This window comes from Akebia trifoliata, chromosome 4 (genome assembly GCF_017979445.1).
Source record: "Akebia trifoliata isolate Shusen 1 chromosome 4, ASM1797944v1, whole genome shotgun sequence".
NCBI lineage: Eukaryota > Viridiplantae > Streptophyta > Magnoliopsida > Ranunculales > Lardizabalaceae > Akebia > Akebia trifoliata.
In genome coordinates this window covers 42,354,306-42,380,539 of record NC_141378.1, presented here as the reverse complement: position 1 = coordinate 42,380,539, position 26,234 = coordinate 42,354,306, and the positions used below count along the sequence as shown (strand labels likewise).

Genomic DNA, 26,234 nt, shown 5'->3' with positions numbered 1-26,234 from the left:
TTTAAATGACTTAAATGCCCTTATTTTCAACATCTAGTTAAAAGAAAATATCTTTTTCCTCCAGAAACTCCATCATCTCCAAGTTCTTCACATCAAAGATAAATTGTTTTTAATCTATTCTACTCATCTTCAATCCCCTATAAAAATAAATGATTTTTCTATCTGAAAATTGTTGTCTTTTATTTTCCACCAAATTTGAATAGTCTTGCTAAAATTTTAAGATGATGTTATAAAATTTATCCTTGAAGTTGAAGATTACAGGTTTTGAAGAGAAAAATCAAGAGTTTTGGCTAAAGGTTGAAGATGAAGTCATTTTTGTTATAGTGAGTTTATTTGATTGTACTTTCTTTGTATTATTTCTTTTCGTCGGTCTTCTCAATCGTCTTAATGAAATGATTTTTACCAATAAAAAAAGAGGCATTTAGGTTAATTTTTATTAATCTCTCAAGGGAAAATTAAGTCATCTATTTCCAAACAAAGGGTATCTCAAATATTCACTAAAAACAAGGGGTATGATTAAATCACCTGATCACGATGGGTGACGTATCTTATTAGAATCAAAACCACAAGACATTTAGAATGACTCTATTAGGTTGTTAAATAGATTAGGAGATCCAAATGCATCTTAATTGATTTTGGAATACATGACTATTTTGGAAATGATACATGTAACAACCAATCAATACCCTTGATAATAAAATGAGTTGTGCTGGAGTAACATTGAAAGGTACATTGATTCTCACATTGCTGACATGAAGGCGCACACATAACCATAGATGCTTTTCACTTGTATCTCCTAATAAAATATACTTTCATTAAATTTGATTGGTTATAAATTAAAGAAGAATTTTTTTAATGAACAAAATTACCCTTGGAATGCAAAAATTATTAAAAATATCACCTAAGGATTAATTTTTATAAAAATTATATGAAAATATTTGATACATTTACATTGTACCAGATGGCAATAGTGTTTCTTCTTCCTCTTCACTAGGGTTGTTGATGGGTGAGTTTGGGTCGAGCTCAATTGAACCCTAAACCATCCCTAAAGAAGTCAATTGTACCTTAATCAATCCTAAATCTCTATTGAAACGGATCTAAGTTGGCTAAACTTAAACCCAACCTTAAAAGGTTTGATCGAGTTAGTTCAAGTTGATTTTTAGAATTTACTTAATTATAATTATAGATAAGTGATTCTCGAATCCAAAGATCACCTCTACGAGGATTTGGAGTGGGCACTATTCCTTTTTGCACAAAAGTGTGAATAGCCATCCGAAAATTAATTTTTGAAAAAAAAAAGTTGTTTTGGCATCTTGGTAACTCTCATACAGATTAAGACATCGATTAACCTCAGATTTAGGTAAGTATTCGATTAAAGAGATGAGAAGGTGTTAGGCACCCTTCTCTCCCCATTAAATGATGGTAATCTCGAAAGACATGATTATTTAAAGAAATATAATAAAGAAAAGAAAATTGGAAGTGTGACGATTTTGTGCCCTTACACGTAAGGGACTTTTGATGTCGACTTGAACTTAGATAGTCATTTCATTAAGAGAAAAGACCTTATCATTTATTGCCTAAAACTCACATGATTTTGGAAACGTATAGGCTTTGTGATCATGGGCCCATTCTCATGGAACGAGAAGGGCCCTACTTTCGATAGGCTTGAAACAATTTTTTCGTAATGTGTGCAAATTATAAATGGGAATTAAAGATGACAAGATTTTGTTTTGAAAAAATGATTTTAACCTCTACACTTTTGACCGAATCGAAGTTCGATCTACCAGAGATAGGGAAGGGTTGGCATTACATCTTAAATGATCTCTAAAAATGAAATTAAAGAAGTAAGGGAGGGGAAGTAGAAGAGGGAAATAGAGAGGGGAGAAATGGGGAATTTACGTAAATTGAAACCCTATTCTAGACCTACTTTGAGATTTGAACATTCCATATTCTTCTGCTTTTGCTTTTGCTTTCTTCTCCTTCTTCTTTTTAGATTTTTATGTAAGTAGTAGAATTATAAAAGTCTTTCTTAGAGAAGAGAAAGTGAGATAGAGAATTGAGTAGAGATTGAAGAAATTTTTTTTTTTTAGAACTTCGTAGGGGCTTGAAAGTATGAGATATTAATATAGATGACTTGAAAAGGGGGATTCAAGCATGAGTTTTTTTTTATAGGGAGATGTGAGTTTTATAGGTGTTGAGGGTTTTTATTAGAGGTAGGATGAGGTAAAAATGTAAAAAGGTGGAGAATGACATGAGGTTTATGGGTAAGAGGTTTGAAATTTAAGGTTAAGGGGAGGGTATATGTGGAAGGTGGTGTCAGTGGGTTGTTTTAGATCCAAATGAGTTGGATCTTTCAACCCATATGAGTTGAGTGTTAGGAAGGGTTTAAGTGGATTTTGATTAGAAGAATGGTGGTGTAAGAGAGTGATTTTTGATATTTTGGGAGTGTGAAAGAAATAGAGGCATGTGTAAAAAAGGTATGGAGTGTGTGTTAGGTGAGTTGATTAAGGAGAGGGGGTGAGGGAATGACTTGTGAGGGTTTAGAGAAAGTGATGGGAGTAGGTTATGACATGGAATGTGGGTTGTGTAGCTTTTAGGTGTGATGATAAGATTGGATAGAATGATTTTGTGAGGTGAAGGGTGGTGGTGACAAGTGCCCCCCTTGATAATTAAGGGTTGCATGGACCTTGATTGGTGTTGATCATGGGTATGGACTTTATGTTTGGGTTTGATTGAATTTGACTTTTCACTTGATGAGGGTTTAGGTCTTAGGATTTGATTAAGTCTAGAGTTTGGACTAAAGTTAGATTGCATGTGATTGTAGTTAAATTAGGTTAAGGCATTAGATATGGTTAGACTTGTTTTTGGGTGAGACGAAAATGGATTTTAGGGGGTTGAACATTAGTTGGCCTTAGGTGGGCTTAAGACGTTTTCAAGTTTGGGGTTAGAGGGGTGATAGATGGAGAAGGTGAGGGTTTAAAAGGCCTTATTGTAGGTCTATGAGACCTTTAGAGGTCTTAGGACCTTTTGATCAAAATATTGATTTTCAGGGGATTTGTACTTTTTATATCTGTTGACGAATTTTTTTAGAAAAATCAATTTTTTTTATCCTTTCGAATGGGACCCGTTCAAATTAGGGTGTCTACAATAATTATATTATACAAGGTCATGTGAAAGCATTTGATATCATTTTTTCATCAAAATAGGGATCCAATCTCCATCTTGATTGAAAAAGATTAAAGATGAGTGTACACTTAATATTTTATAAGATACTTTTGTTGTTTTTGGTTTCAAAGTCATACATCTAACCATGGATCATATAATTGCACTGACGTACTGGCCATAGAGTCTCATAGATGGGATACATTCTATCTTTACTTTAGAGAGATTCTATTGACATGCCAACTTTTGCTAATGCCACACTAATTCTTGTTGAATCAATCCCATCTTGGTGTGGCGTTAACAAAAACTAGTGTGGCAATATAAGCTCTCTTATTTTATTCAATCCATTTTAAGATCCGTACCTCATCTTGCCTTCTTCAATATTCCTCTCTTTTTTCATTTTCCTTCATCTTCCTCCTATAAGATGTATCCGATGAGCTCGAATATTGAAAGGTAAATTACCATTTTGTGAGTTGAAGATGAGTTATTTACAATTCAGGCTAATTGTCCATTTTAATTATTAAAATGTGAATGATCATGTTTTAGTTATAAAAAAAAATTAGAATGGTAACAGATTTAACGGCTTTAAAGTGCCTATTTCGCAGGTTTAAATTGACTATTTCAAATTAAGCACTTTAAAACTGTGAAATTGTCACTTCAAACCTGTAAAATAGTCACTTTAAAAACCTCTGAATTCGTTATCATTCATATTTTGGCAATTAAAAAGAGTAGTGAACTGGAATTGTAAATTTGTCAAAAGTTGATCACTTTTTCTTAAATATCCCAATATTGAATGCGTGTTATTAGAAGCAAAGGTAACATGGAATGGGTCCCATCTTTGAGACTTTGAACTAGATTAGCACAACCACATGATCTAATATATTGGACAATTAGAAAAAAATGACAAAAGATTTGAGAATGTACATTCAAATCTTTGGATGGTTGTTAATATGTGATCATGTTGACTTTAGGATTAAGAAATCCCATAAGTGGGATCCAATGCATTGATGTACTCGTGTGCATGTGATTTTCAATTAAAAAAATAAGAAAAAAAACCTTTAGTGCCAATATTGTGCCATTATATTTTCGTCGAATAATCTTTGCCGCTTCTTTAAAGGGTAAATTTTCAAATAATTACAAAAGTTTTCGGTATTTCGAAAATGTTGTTAATGTTGACAAAATCTTCACGTAATATTGATAATTTGATAATATTTTATTAACATCACGTGGTAACTATGCTAACATATATATCACTTTCGGTATTTTTGAAGACTTCAGTAATTATTTGAGAATTTACCCTTATTTAAAAGAAAATTTTAGTAATACCTTAGATTTATTGTGTGCAAAATGTAAGATTACGTTCACTCTTGAGCGAAAGATATCGTCCCCCCCTTTTTTTTTGGTGAATTAATTGGGGTAAGCCCAATATTCTTGCATTTTGTAGGGAAACCTCATATCACCAAACTATTTAAAAGCACATTGTTAAATAAATAGATTTTGTTTTCAGTGTAACATAACAAAAACTTCCCTATCAAGGGGTTGCCTGATTGCTTTGGAAACTACTTAGGTAATACTTTTTTTTCAATAGGAAATCTTTCCAAAAGATACTTTTTTAGTTTTTCTTTTTTTTTATATTGTATTTTATGAAGTACTATTAGGTGGAAACCTAGAATTTATCAAAAAAATGACTTTTTTTTTTCATTCTTATTGTACGATCATGGAAATTTTGTAAATAATATATTGTTTTTCATAGAATTTTTTTTACCAAAAGATATTTCTTATTGTATTTTACGAAAAACTATTAAATGACAAGTTATAATTCATTCAAAGAATTTTTTTTTCTTTTTTCCTAGAGAATGTTTTTACTGTTTTAGTGGTTTTATGGAAAATTTTCTCTTCAAAATCCTATGTCATTCCCAACCAAACACTAAAAATGATATTTCTCATATTCGTATATTGGAACAATTTCAGTGACTCTGGAAAGCTACTCATGTGAAAAATACATAATCCCTATCGTGTAAATGTACAATCCAATGGTTAGGATTTATCCTTGAGATAAGTGTGGAGGTAAATTTATTGAGAAAACATGTGCAATCAAAACAAGAAAACAAATCAAAAAATAAATACAAGGTGCAATCACACAAAAATATTATGTGGTTCCCTTAAGATTGAGGTACGTCCATGAATCACACTGATTTCACTATGAACAAAAAACTTGTAATTACAAATTACATCTTTTTACCAAAATGAGAAATATAAACACCGTAGAAAATCTAATTAGGATTTTACATAATACTAATGAAATTAAGAAAATACCCTTGAGAAAATTTCTTTCGAGGGTGAGCGAGCTTAAACAGCATGAATGCATGACCTAATTTACAATACCTCTTTGTTGACAGTACTATCAAGCTCCACAAACCACAAAAAAAATTTGGTTTATTCAACCTCCACTGATTGTTCCGAGCTTGAATGTGGACTTGTTTGTCCCTACAAAGTCTTCAACAAGTTTGGTGAAAGCTGAAGAAAGAAGTATATAGAGTATATTTCTAGGTTGGAAAAACATATATTTGTTAGTAGCTACCATAACATTTTTTAGAGCTTCTAGAGTAACCTTTGTCCCTTTATTCTAGTCGTCACTCCAGGGCAAGTTGTTATTCCTTAATTTTTTTTTGCTTTCATACAAAAGGAAGTTATAACCATTTTAATTATAATTGATGAGTCTCCTAAGATCTTTTGTCTCCTAATTTCAATCTAATTTTTACAATTTTCTAAGGTTTACTTTATTGTCTTTACTCTTCACCCCCTCTAAATGTACGATATTTCCTTTTTTACTCTTTTAACAAACTTTATTGTTTTTTATTTTTTACCTTTTAACCTCAAAAAACGTAAACAATGCCCCATAACTTTTTTCCCCGCTTTTACACCTTAATCCCAAAGAGGACGCTCAGTTACGGCTACAACTTGGGTAGGCTAACCTGAACTCAGCCAGATTGATCTGCGAGCTAGGTTGGGTTATATGAAAAATGAGTTGAACTTAGGCTAGGAAATCTCAACATGAACCTGATGCTATATATTCACATATAAAACTTTTTATTTATTTTTAAATATTAGTTATCTCTTCCTTAATATATTTGTAAAATTAAAAAAAAAATTGTAATATAAAAATTAAATGATTTGGAGGTTGAGTACAAATTTATTTACTATGATTTTTTTTTTATTATATTTATTTTTTAAGATATAAAATAAAATTTATGTATTGATCAAAATAAAATTAGACTTGTTTAAAATTACCTAACTTGGACTAACCTTAGTTCAAGCCGATTTTAGAAATTCAATCTTTGGTTGAACTTGGGTTAATGAGCTACAACCCAATGGTCGGGTTGAGGATTTTACAACTTACGCTAAGCCTAGATTGACCCCCCACCCCACCCAGCTCGCCCAGCTTGCAACCCTCTATATATATATATGGGAAATGTTCGGCACCAAACATTTTGGCAAAACATTTTTCAAAACATGGGTTAGAAGTATTGGAATTGGCTGATTTTTGGTGAGGATGATCTTTACAGTGAGGGGATCATCATCTTCAAAAATCAGCTCATTCCAAAACTTTTAACCCTATCAAAAATGGTTTATAAAAAATGGACGGTTCACAATTTTTCAATCACCAAAAATCAGTCCATTCCAAAACTTCTAACCCATGTAGGACAAAAATGATTGATTAAAATATTGGTCAGAATGTTTGGTGTTGAATGGGACCATGTATATATGGGAAATGTTTCAGCAACAAACATTTTGGCAAAACATGGGTTAGAGGTTTTGGAATGGGCTGATTTTTGGTAAGGATGATCTCTACGATGAGGAGATCATCATCACCAAAAATCAGCCCATTCCAAAACTTCTAATCCCATAAAAAAATGGACGGTCCACGATTTTTCAACTTGTAAACATGAGACTAAAAGTTTTGGAATGAGTTGATTTTTGGTGAGGATGATCTCCTCACCGTAGAGATCATCCTCACCAAAAATCAGCCTATTCTAAAACCTCTAACCCATGTTTTAAAAAATGTTTGTTGCTGAACGGGACCATATATATATATATATGGGTAGTGTTCAAAGGCAAACTTTTTGGTAAAACATTTTTCAAAACATGGGTTAGAGGTTTTGGAATGGGCTGATTTTTGGTGAGGACGATCTCTACGGTGAGTAGATCATCCTTACCAAAAATCAGCCCATTCCAAAACTTCTAACCCTTGTTTACCAGTTGAAAAATCGTGGACCGTCCATTTTTTGTAAACTGTTTTTGATGGGGTTAGAAGTTTTGGAATGGGCTGATTTTTGGTGATGATGATCTCCTCACCATAGAGATCATCATCACCAAAAATCAGCCCATTCCAAAATCTCTAACTCATGTTTTGAAAAATGTTTTGCCAAAAAATTTGCTAAAAGGTTGGCCATTGAACGCCCCTATATATATATATGGGAAATGTTCAGCACCCTAAGTTTTACCACACACTTTAACAAACGTTTTTTGTCCTACATGGGTTAGAAGTTTTGGAATGGGCTGATTTTTGGTGAGGATGATCTCTATGATTAGAAGATCATCCTCCCCAAAAATCAGCACATTCCGAAATGTTTAGCCCCATGTTTACAAGTTGAAAAATCGTGGACCGTCAATTTTTTGTAAATCATTTTTGATGGGGTTAGAAGTTTTGGAATGAGCTGATTTTTGGTGAGGATGATCTCTTAGAGATCATCCTCACCAAAAATCAGCCCATTCCGAAACTTCTAACCCATGTAGGACAAAACGCGTTTGTTAAAGTGTGTGGTAAAACTTAGGGTGCCGAACGGGACCCTATATATATATATATATATATAGGGTGGCGTTCAAGGGCCAACTTTTTGGCAGAACATTTTTCAAAACATGAGTTAGAAGTTTTGGAATGGGCTGATTTTTGGTGAGGATGATCTCTACGGTGAGGAGATCATCCTCACCAAAAATCAGCCCATTCCAAAACTTCGAACCCCATCAAAAATAATTTACAAAAAATGGACGATCCACGATTTTTCAACTTGTAAACATGGGTTAGAAGTTTTGGAATGGGCTGATTTTTGGTGAAGATGATCTCCTCACCGTAGAGATCATCCTCACCAAAAATCAGCCCATTCCAAAACTTCTAACTCATGTTTTGAAAAATGTTTTGCCAAAAAATTGCCCTTGAACGTAACCCATATATATATATATATGAGTCATACTAGAGAAGAAGTTAAAGAATGCCTTATCACATCTTTAATTCCCTTTTTAGTGCAATCGTGGAAAAGTATGATTTGCCATATCACTGGGAAAGATAGCATAATATTTTAACGTGTTGTCTACATATCCACCGGATTTGATTGGGGAATCTGTTGGGGGACACGTCAAATGGTGTTCCTGTTCACCACATGCACAACAACGTTACATCCACTGACCTTTTAGTTTCCTCAAGAGGGGACACAAGTAAATTTTTTTTTTTTTAAATTGTCTCCATATTAAATGGTAAAAAACAATATCAAATTCAACTTTCACATCATAGTTGTTAAAGAAATTGGGTAAAAAAAAAACGAAGTAGGAGAAGAGTAGTAAATGTAAAGATATAAAATTTAGAAATATTTTTGATACATGTATGTGGTCACTATGTTGTTTTATAGACATCAGATACCCTCACTTTGCTTGAAAATGAAGGACATAATAGAGCCCAGTCTTATCAAAATTGTTCTTTCTTTCAATGTTTGTACTAACTTTGAAAATAATCTTTCACATAAGTTCTTAAATAAATAACTTAAAATTAAGTTAAAAAAACTACAATTAAATAAAAAGAGAGAATGTTATGATTAGTTCTTAGATTGAATTAGTCTCTTTATATAAAGGAACATCTCAAAAGAGACACCTACACGATTAGCTCAAATATGGCTTTGAGGGACCAATTGAAGCACCAAATACATTGGAAGTGTCCTTTGAATTAAAAAACCATTTGAACAATTACAATAAATGCTCTTTGCGGGGTCAAAACCCATTAGGCTCCACTCATTCCCAATCGACACCATTTCGGGTTCAAAACCAGTTAGGCACGCATGGACCCATTCAATGTCATTTGGGTTGATAAAGGGCATGTCAAATTTGGATGGACTCTTCTCCTTATTTCTCTTGGTTACTCTTTTTTTTTTTCCCCTTCTATGTTACTATTATTAATAAGGCATAAAATGGATCGGATTTTATTTGAAATTCGAGCTATTAGAATTTAGCAAGTTTGGTTCTTTCAAATATATCCAAATTAAAAAAAAATGATTCAAATATGGGTTAATGTACCTTGACCCGAGTCAGATCTGGGTCGGATATAGATTCATCTTTATATCTGTCTAAATCCGAATGATATATTATTTTATAAGTTATATTTTTATATTTTTCAGGATATTTTTTTTTCAATCAACAAACTAAGTCCCCCCCTTCCAAAAAGGAGTGGTCTTAAGTTTAAGTCATACCTTTACTAATTTTTCTTGAAATAATTTTGATCAATTTGAAATTATCTGAACCAAATCAATTGATTCGGTCGGGTCAGATCCAGATATGGGTTTGGTAAAACTAAAATGATTTGAATATAATTTTAACTATTAGGATCCAAGTAAAAAATCCAGATATGGATATACTTATATTTGGCCCCTTTTAAATCATATTAGCCAAACAAGTAAGATCTTTGTGGCCAAAGAAGTTGAAAGTACATTCGATAGGATTCGAACCTAGCTCTCCTCAAGCCTTGGCCAACTTATCTAAGGCTATATTACATATTACACATGTAATATCAAAATAATTTGTCTCCCCATATGGAAAAATGGCCATTAAGGACTCTCAATAGAGATTATTATCGTGAGGAATGAGAAGAAAATACGCTTCAATGTTTAGAATCAAATTTTTCTCTAAACAAATTTTCACAATTCTTAAGAAAACATGAATACCAACAGGAATGATTTCTCGAAAATCTAACTTACTAATCTATGGAAAAGTACAACAAATTAGATTGTTCCATTTCACATCATCAATCAATGTGAATTAGTTTATAAGAATACTTTTACTTTTACAAATTAACGTAATTACTACATATTATCTATTATATATATATATATATCATGAATTAAATATACATTATAAAATAAAATGATGGATTCCATTCCCTTTATCCCCTACAAAAAGAGGGGTTGAGAATTAATCTCATTACTAATCTCAAGGGTAACTTTGTGCTTTATTATCATTTCCCTTTTCTTCATTTTCAATAATACCCTCTCAACTTTATTTTCTTTTCACTTTTTTCTCGTTTTAAAATTTATTTAATTAACTATAGATAATTTAAATTGTATCAACATGATATCCTAAATTTTATAGAGGACCCTTTGTGCTCTATTAATTTATTCAACAAATCCTAAGATCTCAAGTTGCTCTTTTCCTCCCCCAATAATTGCAAAAAGTTGGACGATTGTTTATGTTGGCTTATTTTGTTTTCTTTCATTTGATTTGAACCTAAGTCTTTGGTATCATTACATAAAAACTTTATCAACTAAGCTAGCTGACACCTGCATTAATATTAATATTATGGATAATAATATTTCACTATATGAAAAAGAGGTAAATTTGACATTAAGATTCATCGAATTTAACCCTTTTTCACATAGTGTTTAAAAGAGTCGCGTCAGATTTACCCCTTTCTTGACGTAATGTTTGATTGGTAATATTTTTGGATGAAGTGATCTCTAATGACCGACTTGCATGCCTCAAATAATTGATTTGAAAAACTTTCTCAAACTATTATATTATAATTAATGTATTATTTTGGATTGGTTCGGGTTAGATTGGACACTATTAAACCTTAATCCAACCCGAATTTCATGGTGTAAAATTAGAGAGCTGTTATTGGCACCCGAACTTTTACTTATTACATCCCAACTTCTTAAATTATTTATCACACCCCAATTAAAGATTAAAACACACTCTTCAAACCTACAAATGTTTGGCTCCAATTATAATCTTAACATTATAACACCAATTCAAATAATTTCAATAATTGTTTACAATTATGATTAAGCTCATATAAAATTCTAAACCCAAATAAATAGAAATCTAGCAAAAATTAAAAAAACGAGAGAGCTTCTATTGGTACCAACTTTTATTTATTCTAAATCATTCACTTATTTTCTTTATGAGCCATGATAATATAACGCCCCCTTTGACACACGCCCCCGTCATAGAATTGCAGATCATCATCTTCCACGAGATACTTAAGAAAAGATTTATGATTATGATCTGCGATACTATGATGGGGGTGTGTATCAGAGAGGGTCGTCAGAAAATCATTACACTTTATTTATTTTTAATTAGGGTGTAATAAGTAAATGTTGGGTGCCAATAATAGCTTTAAATTTTTTTTGAGTCCAACTAAGGGTATAATTTGATCTGGTTCAAATCGAGAATCGAACTAAATCGATAACTTTGGGGTGGTTTGGTTCAGTTCTCGGATCAAACTTGTATAGAACCAAACCAAATCGAGAATCAAACCCTTCTGCAATACATAAATATATATGTATATAATAATTATTATGAATTATTTTAAAAGTTAAGACATAGATTAATGATCTTTTATGAATAAACTAATAATTTTCTATGGATAGATTAGTGATTTATTTTATGTTTATTTTTTTATTAAAAAATATTAATTATAATTTATATAATATTGGCAACTCATAGAACCTAGCTAAACCAGACCAACTTTAGTTCAATTTGAATTGGTTTGATTTAAATTTAATTTAATTCTAATTCTTATTTGGTGGAATCAACTTATGTGGGTTCATCCTAATTTGACCTCAAATCTAATCAAACCGAACCAAATTGTACCCCTAACTCCAACCCTACTTTACTTGGTTGAAGGCTTCTTCTTCTCTTTTGTCAGACTAATCCGAGATATATAGCAGGCCAATGGGCCCAATTGACAGTCCTACTTTATGTTCCTCCAAACATCAATAATGCAACCTTTCACTATTCCTAATGTGGTGCTCCATGCATGATGCATGTCAATTGTCACGTCCTCGGAATCTGAAATGTAACTTTTACTATTTCCTTCAACTTTATGTATATTACAACTGGGTCCCTCAAATATGAGGCACACATATGGTACCTGTCTTATCAACTAGGAAAAAAATGACTCTTAAACCCACATTATCAATTATCAATAGGTCGATAGGTCTCTAGTCATAAAATTTGTACCTTTCAAGGCCAGTTTTGGAAACGTTATCCTTTCGGAGGATTTTTAAAATTTCCCCCTAATTCTTGGTAAAATATCCAAAATAACCTAGTTAAAATACTTAAATTATTATTAAAAATCTTAAAATACCTAATGAATCCTTAGATGTATTCTCCAATCTCCATTGTAATCGAAACAACAAAAATAAAAACCCCGTTAGTGTTAGCATATTGGTTTCGTATCCAATCTATGTATACACCCAACAATTTGCCCAACATGTTTTGTCCTACATGGGTTAGAAGTTTTGGAATAAGCTGATTTTTGGTGAGTATGATCTCTATGGTGAGAAGATCATTCTCATAAAAAATCAGCCTATTCCAAAATTTCTAACCCCATCACAAATGATTTATAAAAAATGGACGGTCCACGATTTTTCAACTTGTAAACATGGGGTTGGAAGTTTTGGAATGGGTTGATTTTTGGTGAGGATGATCTTCTATGATTAGAAGATCATCCTCACCAAAAATTAGCCCATTCCAAAACTTCTAACCCATGTAAGACAAAACATGTTGGGCAAATTGTTGGGTAAATAGTTGGGTGCTCAACATTTCCCATATATATATATATATAAGAAATTGTGTTTTTGGGCAAATCAAATGCATAATTTAGTATATTTGGATATATTTCTTTTATTTTTGTTTTAAAATAGGGTATCTTTGAGTCTAAAGGGTTGACTACGATCCATTGGACTTTACTCAACTTACGGGACAATTTTATCTATCAGAATTAATCTTTGAGTGTTACGTCCCATCCAACACGTTGTCACGTAATACCATTTAAGTAGCCACATTATTGTGAGGGGCATATAAAGATTCAAAGTCAGGACCTAGGGAGCATACCCAGTCCCTCCATACCGTCTCAACTAACCCCCGTTGGGTGACAGGTTTCTTTGAGCTTTGTATGTATCAAAACTTCCCTCTATCTAGTGGCTATGAAAGTTCACCCACTCCATGGAGTACTAGAAGTGGTAGCCAAGAAGTTGACTTGAAAACTCCAATTGAAAAATTGGGTTGAATTATATTTGACCCCCACATCATCATCCTTGATTTGCAATGGATGCTCAAACATGGTTTCAACTCTCAATTTGATGTCTTCATGGATAAGACCAAGTCATCTCACCTTGTATTTGAGATGAATCATTTTGAGTAATTTATTAAAATAATTATAGACAAATTAATAACTTAACACATAAAGGGATTTCTAGTAGTTTTGGATAATAATTGTGATAGAAGTTCCATAAAATCCTTACAAGGTCAATGTTTTCAAAAGAGTCCTGCTAGAGTGACTTCAAGCTAAACCTCATATCGTACTTCTTGACATGAAAGTGGATAGGAACTATAGATGCTTTTTCAATTGTATCTCGATGAAAAGCATCTATGGTTACCCATACATTTTCATGTCAAGAAGGGCAATATGAGGTTCCAACCTAAGGTTACTTCAGCATTATTCTTTTAAAAAACAGGGCCTTCGATTATCCAAATTTTATAACTAGAAACCTATTCGTCGGTGTTTTCCAAAATATAGATTTAAGAGTCATTTCCCTATAAACTATAATTACTATTTTTAATATCTAAGCTAACAACATATAAAGGGTATCCCAATACTAATTCAATCAAAACCACTAAAGGATAACATTTGGGAGATCACCATGGTTTAAATATTAACCCAAGTTAACCCTTAGGAGCTAATGATTACTATCATTGGATCCTATGTAGGGTGCCATTACTATCATTGGATCCCATGTAGGGGTGTGTTTGGTTGTTGAGAAAACACATGGGAAATCCTTTATTTTGATTTGATTGCGCGTGGAAAATTATACTCCAATCAAAAATTATTGAAAGCTAGCAACAATAAATGTGAAAGAGTTATATGTAGCTACTAAATTTTTATTATAATAAGGAACGAGATTTGTTGTTTTGAAAGTTATATGTTTCGTTGATGAACCAATGGCATGACGCCATGTGCACTGAATGGGCAAAAGTGATTGGTCACTGAGAGAAAATTTAGGAGGAATTGGGAGTTCAGTGCTTTATTTTAGTAACTTTTCAATACACATAATGTCGTGCCATTGGTTCATCAGCTTAGCATATAACTTTCAGAACAACAAATCTCTGTTCATAATAAGTCCTTGCTTACTTCCAAAGTTTTATTATTAATCAGAGGAGAGCATTCTCTTGATACAAAATGATTATTTTTTTCCAATAACTTATTTGTTACGGATAAGAAAATTATTAATTGTTTACAATTATGCACAAATCGCATTTTCTCAATAAATCAATTTCTTGAAAAATTATGAGTCTTATCACATTTCTTTGAAAATATGTTTTTTCCAACGATCAAATGCACCACTTAAAGGATTTGTTCGCAATTGCGCGTGAAAAACAAGTGAGAACATGTGTTTAACCAAGAAAATATTATTTTCATGAGTATGATTGCACATTTTCATGTTCAAAAAGATTTTTCTCTTAGAAGTGCGGAAAAATTGATCCAAGAATGATTTTAAAGAAATAAATAAAAATATTGAATCAAACACACGATTTTCTCAAGATTGAGGTACGTCCATGTAGCCATAGTGATTCCAAAACGTACAGAAAATTCTCTGTTATAGATTACACCATTTCATCAAATAAAGAGAGATATATACCTGAAGAAACATAATTAGGATTTTACATAATACCAATAGAATGATGAAGAATACTCCTTAGTAACTAACCCATTAGACTCCAGATCGTAAGAAAGGGAAAATTTTTTTCCTCTCTCAAGATAACCCCTACCCTTAAAATTAACAACCAAATCTCGTATTGATATTTTCCAAGGTCCAAAGGTTGTAAATTATTTTCCCATGACCATTTTACTGAAGATTTCATAATCCCTTGAAAACAATTCTATAGGATCACATATACCCTAAGGGTTTGATAATTGCATGGGAAAATCCACAAGAAAATGCTTTTCAAAAGAAAACTGCTATTTGCAATTGTATTATTTTCATGGAAAATATTGAATGTTATTCTAATGATTAACCTCCACCTCATAACCAAAATCCACAATTTTGACATTTAATTTCCTAGATGCCATTAAAACCTAAAATATTTTTCTAATGAAAAATTATTTTCTTGAAATTAAATTCTTTAAAAAAATATTTTCTCACCCCTATTGGTTTATTATTGATGTGTTGCTCGTTATTTGTCCAAGTCATAGAAAAGCTACTACTACCCACATGCCTACTACATTCCTTTTCATGACAAAGAAGCCTACCTGAGAATTCCTTTGTAAATCATGATAAAAGCAACTGCCTGCCACCTTTGCAACTCCTCTTTGGAATCTCAATTCTATACCCAAAACAACCAAACATGACCTTAAATACATGCGAGGTATTAGGATTCCTTCCTCTTTTAAAAGATATGTAAGTAGAAGTGAGTCTTGTCCATGTGGTGGTGATGGATGACCAAACCCCAACCATAGACTGTCAACTCAAGTTTCTTACATTTTTGATGATGGGACATGTTTCTGATTACCAAGCTAAGCTAAGCTAATGTGGAGAATAAAAGCCAATTAGGTTTAAGAAGTGAAATCAAAAAGAAAATATCACTCTTTAGCATTTTAATAAAAAGAAATTCACCACTCAGCCTAGACACTTAAATACCAGGGATTTTACCAAAACATGAGCAACTTTTGGCCAAATTCCGGCTTGGTACACTCTTAGATTAAAATAAAAATAATGGAGATTTTTATTAAAAATTTTATATCTCAAATATTACTTAAAAAAATCTTACATCATGTTATTTGTTAAATAGCACAATAATCTACAGACTCTAATTTTTTTTTCTAATAAAATTATGATCCGGGTCATCATCAATGTTTTACCCAAAAATTTGAGTTGGTTGAATGAATCATATTCCTCTATTCATTTCTAACTAAACTTATGACTTTAGTTTATTCTAATTTGTTAATATTGATCAATCTTTCATTCCTTTAGATCTTTTTCTATTTATTTTTGGTTATTTTTTGTTTGTCTTAGGTGCATATTCCTTCCAATTTAAGTTGTTATCAGTCTTTGTTACATATGATCAAACATCCCAATCGACTTTACATGAACTTACCATCTAGTAAGGTCGTTCACCCGTTTTCACAAATGCATTTAATTTTAAACCTATTTTTCTCTGGCTAATTACAAAATGACACCTTGAAACATATGCAGTCTGTACATGTCTGACGTGGAAAGTGCACAAAACCTTAGATCTCTTTTTCTTGTGTATCCCAAAGAAAAAGATCTATGGTTCTATGCCCTTGCCACTTCAGTCCCGTAGGTTTCAGCGCATCCATTTATCACGACTCTTTTTCTATTCTTCGATCTTAGCATCGTCATCTTTGCTATACTCGATACATATTTTATTTAATGAGTTGTGCTGCAGTGACCTCATGATTGTACCTCATATCGCACACCCTGACGTGAAAATGCATAGGATCCCTAGATGCTTTTCATGCCAGTGAGCCCTAGATGCTTTTCATGCGAGTGAAAAAGCATCTAGGTTTCCTATGCACTTTCACGTCAAGATGTGGGATGTGAGGTTCGAACTTGATGTCACTTCAGCATTATTCTTATTCAATATCCAATGTTTTCTCTACAAATTATAGTAGTAGATATTATTGTCTCTATATAAAATTTTCCTTTCAATCTATGGGTATCTGTCTCTTCCACATCATTCAATTTTTTTATTATTAAAATTTTATCATTATTATAATTTTTAAAAATGATATTATAGCATAATATTTTGTATTTGACAATCTTTATAAAGGTATTAACATTGTTGTAGTTTTTGAAAAAGTTTCATTTAAAACACAATTTTTACCTCTAAGGATTGAAAAAGTTAAAAAAAAAAAACTTGACTTTTTCAACACAAAAAAGTGAGTATTAACGTCCATTGGCGTCATACTAAGAGAACTCCTCTCAGTTCTTCCAATTTTTATTTATTTTTTATTATAGGACTCCAAAAGGTTCTAAAAACCATTATTTCAAAGGATTATTATGAGAATTGAAGTTGTCGTTAATTTAGCTGACCCCAAATCTTTGGGAAGGCTTTATTATTGTTATTATTTCTAAAAGGGGGTGTAGGTTGTTTTGCAATAATTTTTATGTAATAATTAACTTATTTGGCCCAATAGGTCGTTAGGCCCATATGGTATGGGCTCAAACTTGGACAGTATTTGTTGATCTTGGAAGCTGGTCCTGGTCTCTTTGAATTAGTTTTAGAGAGAACTTCAATTGCTACACCAACTTTTACTTAGTGCAATCAACTTGGGGTGTTCTAAGTAAAACTTGGTGTGGTAGTAGATGCTTCGTAATGGGCTTCACTTTATTTAAAAATTATGCCAAGGCCCAACATTGGGCTTGAATCTTTAATGTATGGGCCAGTCTCGTCTCGGCTCAAGCATAGCTCAGCCATAAAATTTCTCTTTTGCCTGCCCTCGAAAGAGAAATTAACAATCTCCATATCATGCTACTTCTAGTTGAGGAAGCTAAGGTGTGCCAGCTTTGGAAGAGATCTGACATTGACCACCTCAAATATTCAATAAATATCCGATCGATCGAAAAACGAGTTGCGTATTCTCCATTGGCCCAACACATTATAGAGATCCTCATCCAAAGAAAAGATATTGGAACAGAAATGCAAATCAGCAACCTAGTCATTTAAATTCAAGTCACAATAACAAGGAAAGCTCAGCCAATATTCTTCTGTTCCGTTGGCAATTTTATCTTTGGGGAACTAAATGATATAAATGCTTCTACAAAAATGTCATTGAGATTTTTTTATTATACAAAACTACCAATGTTGCTCATAGAAGAATTGAAGGTGTATTTATCTTATTGAAGAATTGAAGCTTACCCATCAAAAACTTCCAACTAAACAAAGATTATTTGCTTAAAATACACATTAACTACTACAAATAACAATACCAATAACAAGAACAAGGTTTTTTTTTTTTTTTGGTAAATTAATCGAAGTGAGAAAGAACAAAAGAACATACTTGAAGATTGAAAACCATAGTGAAATTGGATATTTAAAATTAATATAGCTGCTTATTTTTAAATCTCCACAGAAATATTATATAAAAAATAACTGTGTCGAGTTTATGGCACTGACCATAGTAATTATTTTGGCTGACTCGGCTGTGTTGATGAGTAAACTTGGTACGTCCTTACAAAATCCAATCAAGTTGACCCGGCCAAGTTTCAAGTCTAAAAAATTCAGATGTTTACTAGTTTCACGTTTCTAAAGCTTTCTTGTGTACTAACACCGTTTTGACGACAGGGTCCCAAAAAAAAAAAGAGTTATGAGGTCCAAGATTTTCAATCAATCTGGATGGATTGACCACCTTTGAGGAAACACCAAAGCCCCACACAGGTATTATTACAGACTGTCACTCCACAATCATTTTCTCTTCAAATGATTCGTCCCAGATTATACACAGTAATTACCAACAATTGCGGGAAGACAATGTTGGGAATCTCATCAACAAATCACAAGGATACAACCACCAACAACAAGCCAAGTCTTCTCTTATTGAGAACTTGAATTCAACCTAGAAACATTCACTAAGATTATCCACCACTACTCCTGAACAACCTGAACTCAACCAAGTACCTTTGTTTCAAAGGGTGAAATAACAAATAGGGTAGTTCTTGCTCACAAAATTATATTCATCTTTAAGAGGAAGAAAGAATAATTCAGGCCAAATGGTCTTAAAGCGTGTTGTGTCTATGGCTTATAATAGGGTTAGTGGAGTTTCATAGGCAAAGCTTGTCGAAGACCAATTATTTTCCGAACAAAAACCTATTATATCCTTAGTTTGAAGAAATATTCAAGATTTAATTACTAAATGAGCGAGGAAGACCCCAAAGAACTTGGATAGAGAGTGAAGCAGATATGAACTCTCTCGGTAACAAAAGACTTGACTTTGGAAAAAGTGGAATAAGGAATCTGATTCATTTAGCCAACCCCAAATCTTTGGGGGTAAGGGTTTGTTATTGTACTTTAGCATAAAAAATGAAGTATTGCATCCCTACTTATTCTTAATTTCAGTAACCAATAAGATACTTAAAATTACAAACAACAATTTTTTAGGAAATCGAAATGAATTTCAATTTCAACAGCTGATAACAGAGAAGAATATAAGAATATAAGTCGGAAAGTTGTATTACTACAAGTAAAACCCAACTCACCGATAGCAGTAAATCACTACCTGTGTCTGCACACACCGAGTAAGTGTTCTTGACAATCATCACCGATCTTAACAAAGGCCCATTCGCCGTTCTTGCCCATGATGAAGGATAGCGCAGACAAAAAATTCTCAAATATGTTTATTACGGTGAAATCATAATCATCTAAATTAACAGGAATAAAAAAAGACATTAAAAAAAAAAAACAGAAAGACCAAACAGCTCATTGAAATTGAACTCATGTTTAATAATCCTACCTTTGCTTGGGGTGACAAAACAGCCAATCATCTTATCTGGTTTGGTGGCACAATCATCTTATCTGGGAAGGAGAACAAAGCAGGCCTGAAGCATCAGATCCAATCACAGCAAGATCGCAAACATTACAAAGCTGCCCCTCCAGCCTGGGCACAAACCGTGAACCACAGTATGGGCATGCAACATCCTTTTGTCCACGGTATATGGGCACATAAGTTGCCCCACAAACCACAAATGGGTTTCTGAAGTCGTAGTTAAGTTGGTTCTCATCTCTCAAGTTCCTCTCGGCATTCTGAAGGACTTGTCGAGCTGTCTTTGCTTGATTCTCAATAGTGGGATTTGTTTCCAAGAGTCGTCTAGCAAAGTTAGCCGCTGTGTTAAGGTTCTTTGCCTTGTAACAAACAGTCATAGCATTCAACAGCGCAAGCCTCAAGTGAGGATTCTGAAGGTTACAATGAGTGAAGTATGCCGCTAGTTCTTGTTGGCGTATCGGATCATCTTTAAGTTCTCTCCTCTTAAGCTCCATCTGCAACCCGAGCACATACTCCTTCGCTATTACAATCAACTCCTTGACTTCGTCGACTTCCCTCCTCGACTCAACAACAATAACCGGAATAGTATGGAGGATACTAAGGAAGAGTCGTAAAGCCTCTGTGAACTTCCCATTTGTAGTGGCCTTGTAACCAGCCTTAAGCTTCTCTTCTAATTGAGAGAACTTGAATACTAATGCCGGTGGGCCTCTCACGTTAGGGCTGGCGGATTCATTCCATCCTCTCTCGACCGCCAGTGAGATCACTGGAGCTGAAGAGAAAGCTCGTAGACAAGAATGACTCCCAATGTGGAGATCCAGAAACGTGGGCTTCAAAGGAACAAAGTTCTGTATACCAAGTTGTCGGTTCAGAAGACGCATTGCAGTGTCGAAATTCCCAGCTGCCGCATGTTCACCAGCAAGGGATGATTTCTGGGTCCAGATTTGACTTACGGGCATGCCTGGAGTTGGAGTGACGAATGTCGAAGAGCGGGCATTGATGGAAGCCTTTGGAGTCTCGAGTTCGGGAGGAAGCTCTAGGTCTTCAAGTTCCCATCCTCCTTCCTCGTCATTTTCCTCGTTTACTTCGCCATCTTCAACCACTCCTCCAACATCTCCATTTTGCATGCCATCCACATCAGCGATATCTATGTCCTCGACCCAATCACCATCAGCGGCCTCTTCATCATCATCCTCTTGTACTCCCCGTCCCACATTATCGAGACCACCCTCGAAGATGCCTTTCATTACCCTCAACAACGGCCAGTCTCCACCACACAAGATGGGGGTTGGGGGGACTAGTAGTGAAGGCACTTTCCCCTCGGGCAAAGAAGGAACGTTATCTCCCAACTCGGCAGCCAACCGTTCCGCAACATCATGAAGCCCATGAACAACAGCTGTCACGTAAGCGAGGGGCAAGTGGCCGACATTCTCCAAGATTTTGACACGTTCACGGATATCACCGAGGTAGAGAGCATTGTGAAACTGACCCATCACATCGTTCTTGACTTCGGCAATTCGTAGCATTTTGGACAGCTTATCCATATTTCCCGTCACAAGATAAAGGAAGGAGAGTCTCTCAAAGTTCTTTGTCCTCTGGTATGCGTATTCTACGATGCCAGCATTGCCCTGACGAAGAGCCTCAACCCCCAACCTATACCAGTGATCTTTCTCATCGATTTCCTTTGCTGAAGCAACGGCGATCTGAATGTTACCACTCTCTAGCGCTAAGTTGAATCGGGTCCTCTCATCTTTCACAAAATGGAGAGCCACTTCTGGGAAACCTTTCTGTTGGAGGTAAGCAATCATGGCCTGTCCGCAGAGCTGTGAACCCCTAATCATGCTCATTACATGGTCGTATTTCTTCTTTAGAAGCGAGAGCTTGAATACATATTCTGTTGCATCAATAGCTATTGCCCGGTTCTTTCCATCCCGATCCAAGCAATATATGGTATTTCCAGAAACTTTTGTGATGTATATCGGGACATCAAGGGTTTTGATTATTCCATTATCCCCATTTGGGAGGCAATACTTGATGTGGTTCAGGGTTGTATATATGAAGACGCCATTGTCATCCCAAGCTCCACTCTTCACTCGGATCGTCTCGTGAAGGGTGCACCGGTGCACAAGTTTCTTACTTGCAATTACGATAGCGTGTTTGCTTAGCAATGCAACACTTTCCATGTCGTTTGACCAAACAATGTATTTAACGAAAGGCGTTTGAAGATCACCAAGAACAAGTCTCTGCTGGAGGTCAAAGATCGCCACTTTATCCTCGGCTCTGCACAGCAAATTTCCTGTACCGGCGTAAAATATTGCATCGGCAGCAACGGGAAGGCTGCTTTTTTTCACGATCTCATTTTTAAGGTTCTTGACTAACACTTGATTATTGATCTTGTCAAGCACAGCAAACCGATTACGCGCCACAAAGACAGCCGATCCTCCGACTCCTCTTTTTGCTTCTTGTACAGTATCACCCCTTCCCATGCTGTCTTTGGGTACAGTATAAAGTTCATATGATCCCCCATCAACATCTGAACAGATCAAGACGGCGTTTTCTGTAGGGCTATAAGACAGGGTTCGTGGGCCTTGATTCAAGCTGGTTGAACCAGGACGTCGAATTGGGATCACTTGAATGTCTTTCTGAGTTGAGAACTCATAGAAACGTAAAAAGCGGTCTTTGACATAGTAAAGAGAATCACCACTTACAGAAAAAGCAGGGCGTTCTCTCTCCAACTTAAAGACGATCATACCACTATCATGACCAGCAGCCAAAAGGTTCATCTCTGGATGTGATGCAAGAATCCAGAACCTATCATGCTCTCTTCGAAATGTCTGGACACCAGTTCGCTTTGTTACATCCCACACACGAATACTTTTGTCCTCGGAATTGGATACAATAATGTCTTGCTTAGCATGGAACATCACGCACGACACATTATTCATGTGGCCTCTCAATGTATCTACTTCCCAAGCCTTTGTATCTGAAAAACAAAGGGTTAGTTGGGTTAAGTTGTAGGTAATTCAGTGTTTTTCAGGGCATGCGAGGTTTACGCTTTGGGGCATGCCTCCAAGCAAGGCTCATTAAAATGCCCTGAGAGACAAGAAAGAAATGTAGAAACAACTGAGACCGAGATCAAGATGCACTCAAAAGGCAATTGCCTCGGTGTGAGACGTGATTGAGGTGTACGCCTTTAAGCCTAATTTGTATTTTGTTTTTAAAGAATAAATTGTGCTTTCCTCTATCTTTTTATTCTTTTCTTTCTTCTCTTCTACTATTTTATTTTTGCTGCTCACACATGCAACATAATTGAAACATTTAGAAATAAATTTGATTATAAAATAGTATATACATGGAAAGAGAGGTGTTGACTTGATTTGATTTATAAATAAAGTTTGCACTAAATAATATAATACAAAGAAAGTTATTGAAAAGATAATATTGAATTATATTTTTGCTAAAAATATAAATAGTTTTGTACCGTAAAAAGTTTCAATTATTTAAATATTAAATATTTCTTTTTAGTTGAAATATTAAATAGAAATATTTTATATTATTACTATAGTAGGGGACTAAACTTGGAATTCAATTATATGGATTTGAAACCTAAAATTTGGAAATAGATGGTGGCTACCCTATTGTTTATTTTTCAATATTAATTATTTACGTATGTCATATTATTTATTTAAAAAATTTATGCAAGTGAGGCTTATGCCTATGCCCACCGTCAAGGCATACAAGCGTCTTGCCTCAAGTTTCCACGCTTGCAAACATTGGTAGGTATCAAGGTTTAAAATCTCTTATCAAGGCATTGTCTTGGTGACGGTGAGGAAAAATTTAGACTCTCAACTGAGACTTTCCCAAAACATTCAATGTTTCCTTCCTATCTCGGCCGAAACACTTTGAAATGGTACAAAACCTGAAACAATGTTTGGTGCCACACCATGACATCCTAAAACTATAATATGAATGATGTAAACTGAATCCACAAATGAAAATAAGAAGGAAAAAAAAAAGAAGCAGAGTTGTCACATCAATACCATTCATGCGCCACAGTTTCAATTGACGATCATCTGCTCCAGAAACAATCAGAGGCAAAGTCGGGTGGAATGAAGCCCAATTGACACCCCGATCGTGACCTTCCAAGACATATTTTACAACAGCATCAACGCCACCAAACAAATCCGTGTTCATCTGACTAAGCCTAAGGATGTCATCTGCTGGGGACACTGTCTTCTTCCTTAGGGCGCCTATGTCCCATACACGAACTGTTTGGTCCAAGGAAGCTGACACAACCAAATCCTCTTTAGGATGAAATGAGGCACACATGACATAGTGATTGTGGCCAGTCAATACAGATATACAAGTACGTGACTGCCAATTCCATATTCTGATAGTCTGATCATCACTCGAACTAACAATCCAAGGGTACTCATTGTGAAATTGAACTGTACGAATGTAATCAAGGTGTCCAAGAAGTGTAAAAAGACAACGATGCATCTTATAGTTCCAAACTTTGATCTTGTAATCATCCCCTGCAAAAGCCAGTTTCTTCCATAAAAGTAATAACTACCGCCTAACAATAAGGCAACAAAAATATAAATTAAACACATAAAACATTTATGATTCAGTTAGGGTTTTGATTGTTTTAGGCATCGGCAAGAAATGATTAAATGAACAGAAAACAAATCAAAATAGTTCGAAAAAGCCGAATCTAGTCATTACATACAAAATCATCAACCATAAAACAAATTCTATAAGGAAAAAAATTCAAATCTGATATGTAGAATGAAGTTAATCTAATTTTTAATAGATAGAAGTTGAAGAAAATCTCAGTTGGCATTGTAACAGTTAACCGTAACGAACAATGGAAATTGAGGAATTATATACAAAATCACCAACTATAAAACAAATTCTATCAGGCAAAAATTCAAAACTGATCTGTAGAAATAAAACTGATCTAATTTTTTTTTCCGATAGAAATGAAAGATGATCTCAATGGATACTGTAAGGGATAACCCTGACGAACAATTGAAATTGAGTAATCACATAAAAAATCACCAATTTTAAAACAAATTCTATCAGGAAGAAAATTCAAAACTGATCTGCAGAATTAAACTACTCCAATATTTTATAGATAGAAACAAAGATGATCTCAATTGATATGGTAACAATTAACCCTAATGAGAAATTGAAATTGATGAATTACAAAATGAAATATAAAATTAGAATCAAAATTACCTCCAGAGACGAACAAAGGCTGAGATTTGTGAAAATGAACGCCACGAACAGGTCCATCATGCTCATCAAATCTATCGATAAGAGTGCCCATCCTATAATCCCATAACTGGATCACACCACTGTGAAGACTTGCAAGGATCCATGGCCTCTTACTATGGAAACTCAAGCCCTTCACCCGATTACTCTTCGTTTCGAATTTCGTCAGCATCGTTTCGAATCAAATCTCAAACTCTAAGTACTAAAAACTGCATCAATCACAAATCAATTTCATCAAAACTTTACAAAATCGAAGATACCTCAAATGCATCTCTGTGATCTCTCCACAGATGAACAGAATTGGACTTATCAATCAAAATTTTGAAAAAGCGGCTACACAATCATCTTACAGGTCTGATCCGAAAGACCTAATAGAAACATAAATGCAAAGATCGAACCTTTCGAGATGAGAGAAGATCTGGACTACGAGAATGGAAATTGTACCTCAGATCTGAGGATGAGAAGGGCAGATCAAGCGGAATCCAGCAACGCCTCTGCAATCTCCACCATAAACAGCGTTGAATGAATGGATGAGAAGGAGGTGATGAGGAGGGGTGCGTATAATACGCAGAGAGTGGGTGTAGGTTAAGGGAGTGTAGATCGAAAGCCCAGAGAGAGAGAGAGAGAGAAACCGAGGGCTTCAACTTAAACTTCTCCCGCAGATCTGATCTGGCCTCAACGAGTATATGTGTGTAAAGAACATTTCTAAGTTCAAACGACCTTTGACATTTTTCATCAAACATACGGTTGAGATAAGATGAGAAATACAAATAATTTCTTGGGGATTAGTCTAGTGTATCTTAAGGTAATCTCTAAAGCCTCAAAGCTTGCACCAAACGACAGCATTTGATTTGCCTAATAGGAGGTATAGGTAGTTGTAACCAACACTTAAGATTTACTCAAGTGATTCGATTGGTGGTGCTAAAATATGAAATTTTTATAAGTATTATAATGTTATATTTTACAAATTTTA

At 34.2% G+C, this 26,234-nt stretch overlaps 1 protein-coding gene across 2 annotated transcripts; it reads right to left on the bottom strand.

Moving 5' to 3' along the window:
• Positions 1–19,575: 19,575 nt before the first annotated feature.
• LOC147405074 (coatomer subunit alpha-1) lies at positions 19,576–25,941 on the bottom strand. Of its 2 annotated transcripts, none has more exons than XM_086441193.1 (4): positions 25,660–25,941; positions 25,226–25,470; positions 24,025–24,519; positions 19,576–22,967 (listed from the first exon to the last, which is right to left on the bottom strand). In XM_086441193.1, the coding sequence occupies exons 2-4, from the start codon at positions 25,431–25,433 to the stop codon at positions 20,011–20,013; spliced, it is 3,660 nt and encodes a 1,219-aa protein (XP_086297319.1). In that variant the 5' UTR covers positions 25,434–25,470; positions 25,660–25,941; the 3' UTR covers positions 19,576–20,010. The 2 variants fall into 2 exon arrangements, with proteins under 2 accessions (XP_086297319.1, XP_086297318.1); XM_086441192.1 differs by having other exon boundaries at positions 25,706–25,941.
• Between the last annotated feature and the right edge of the window lie 293 nt (positions 25,942–26,234).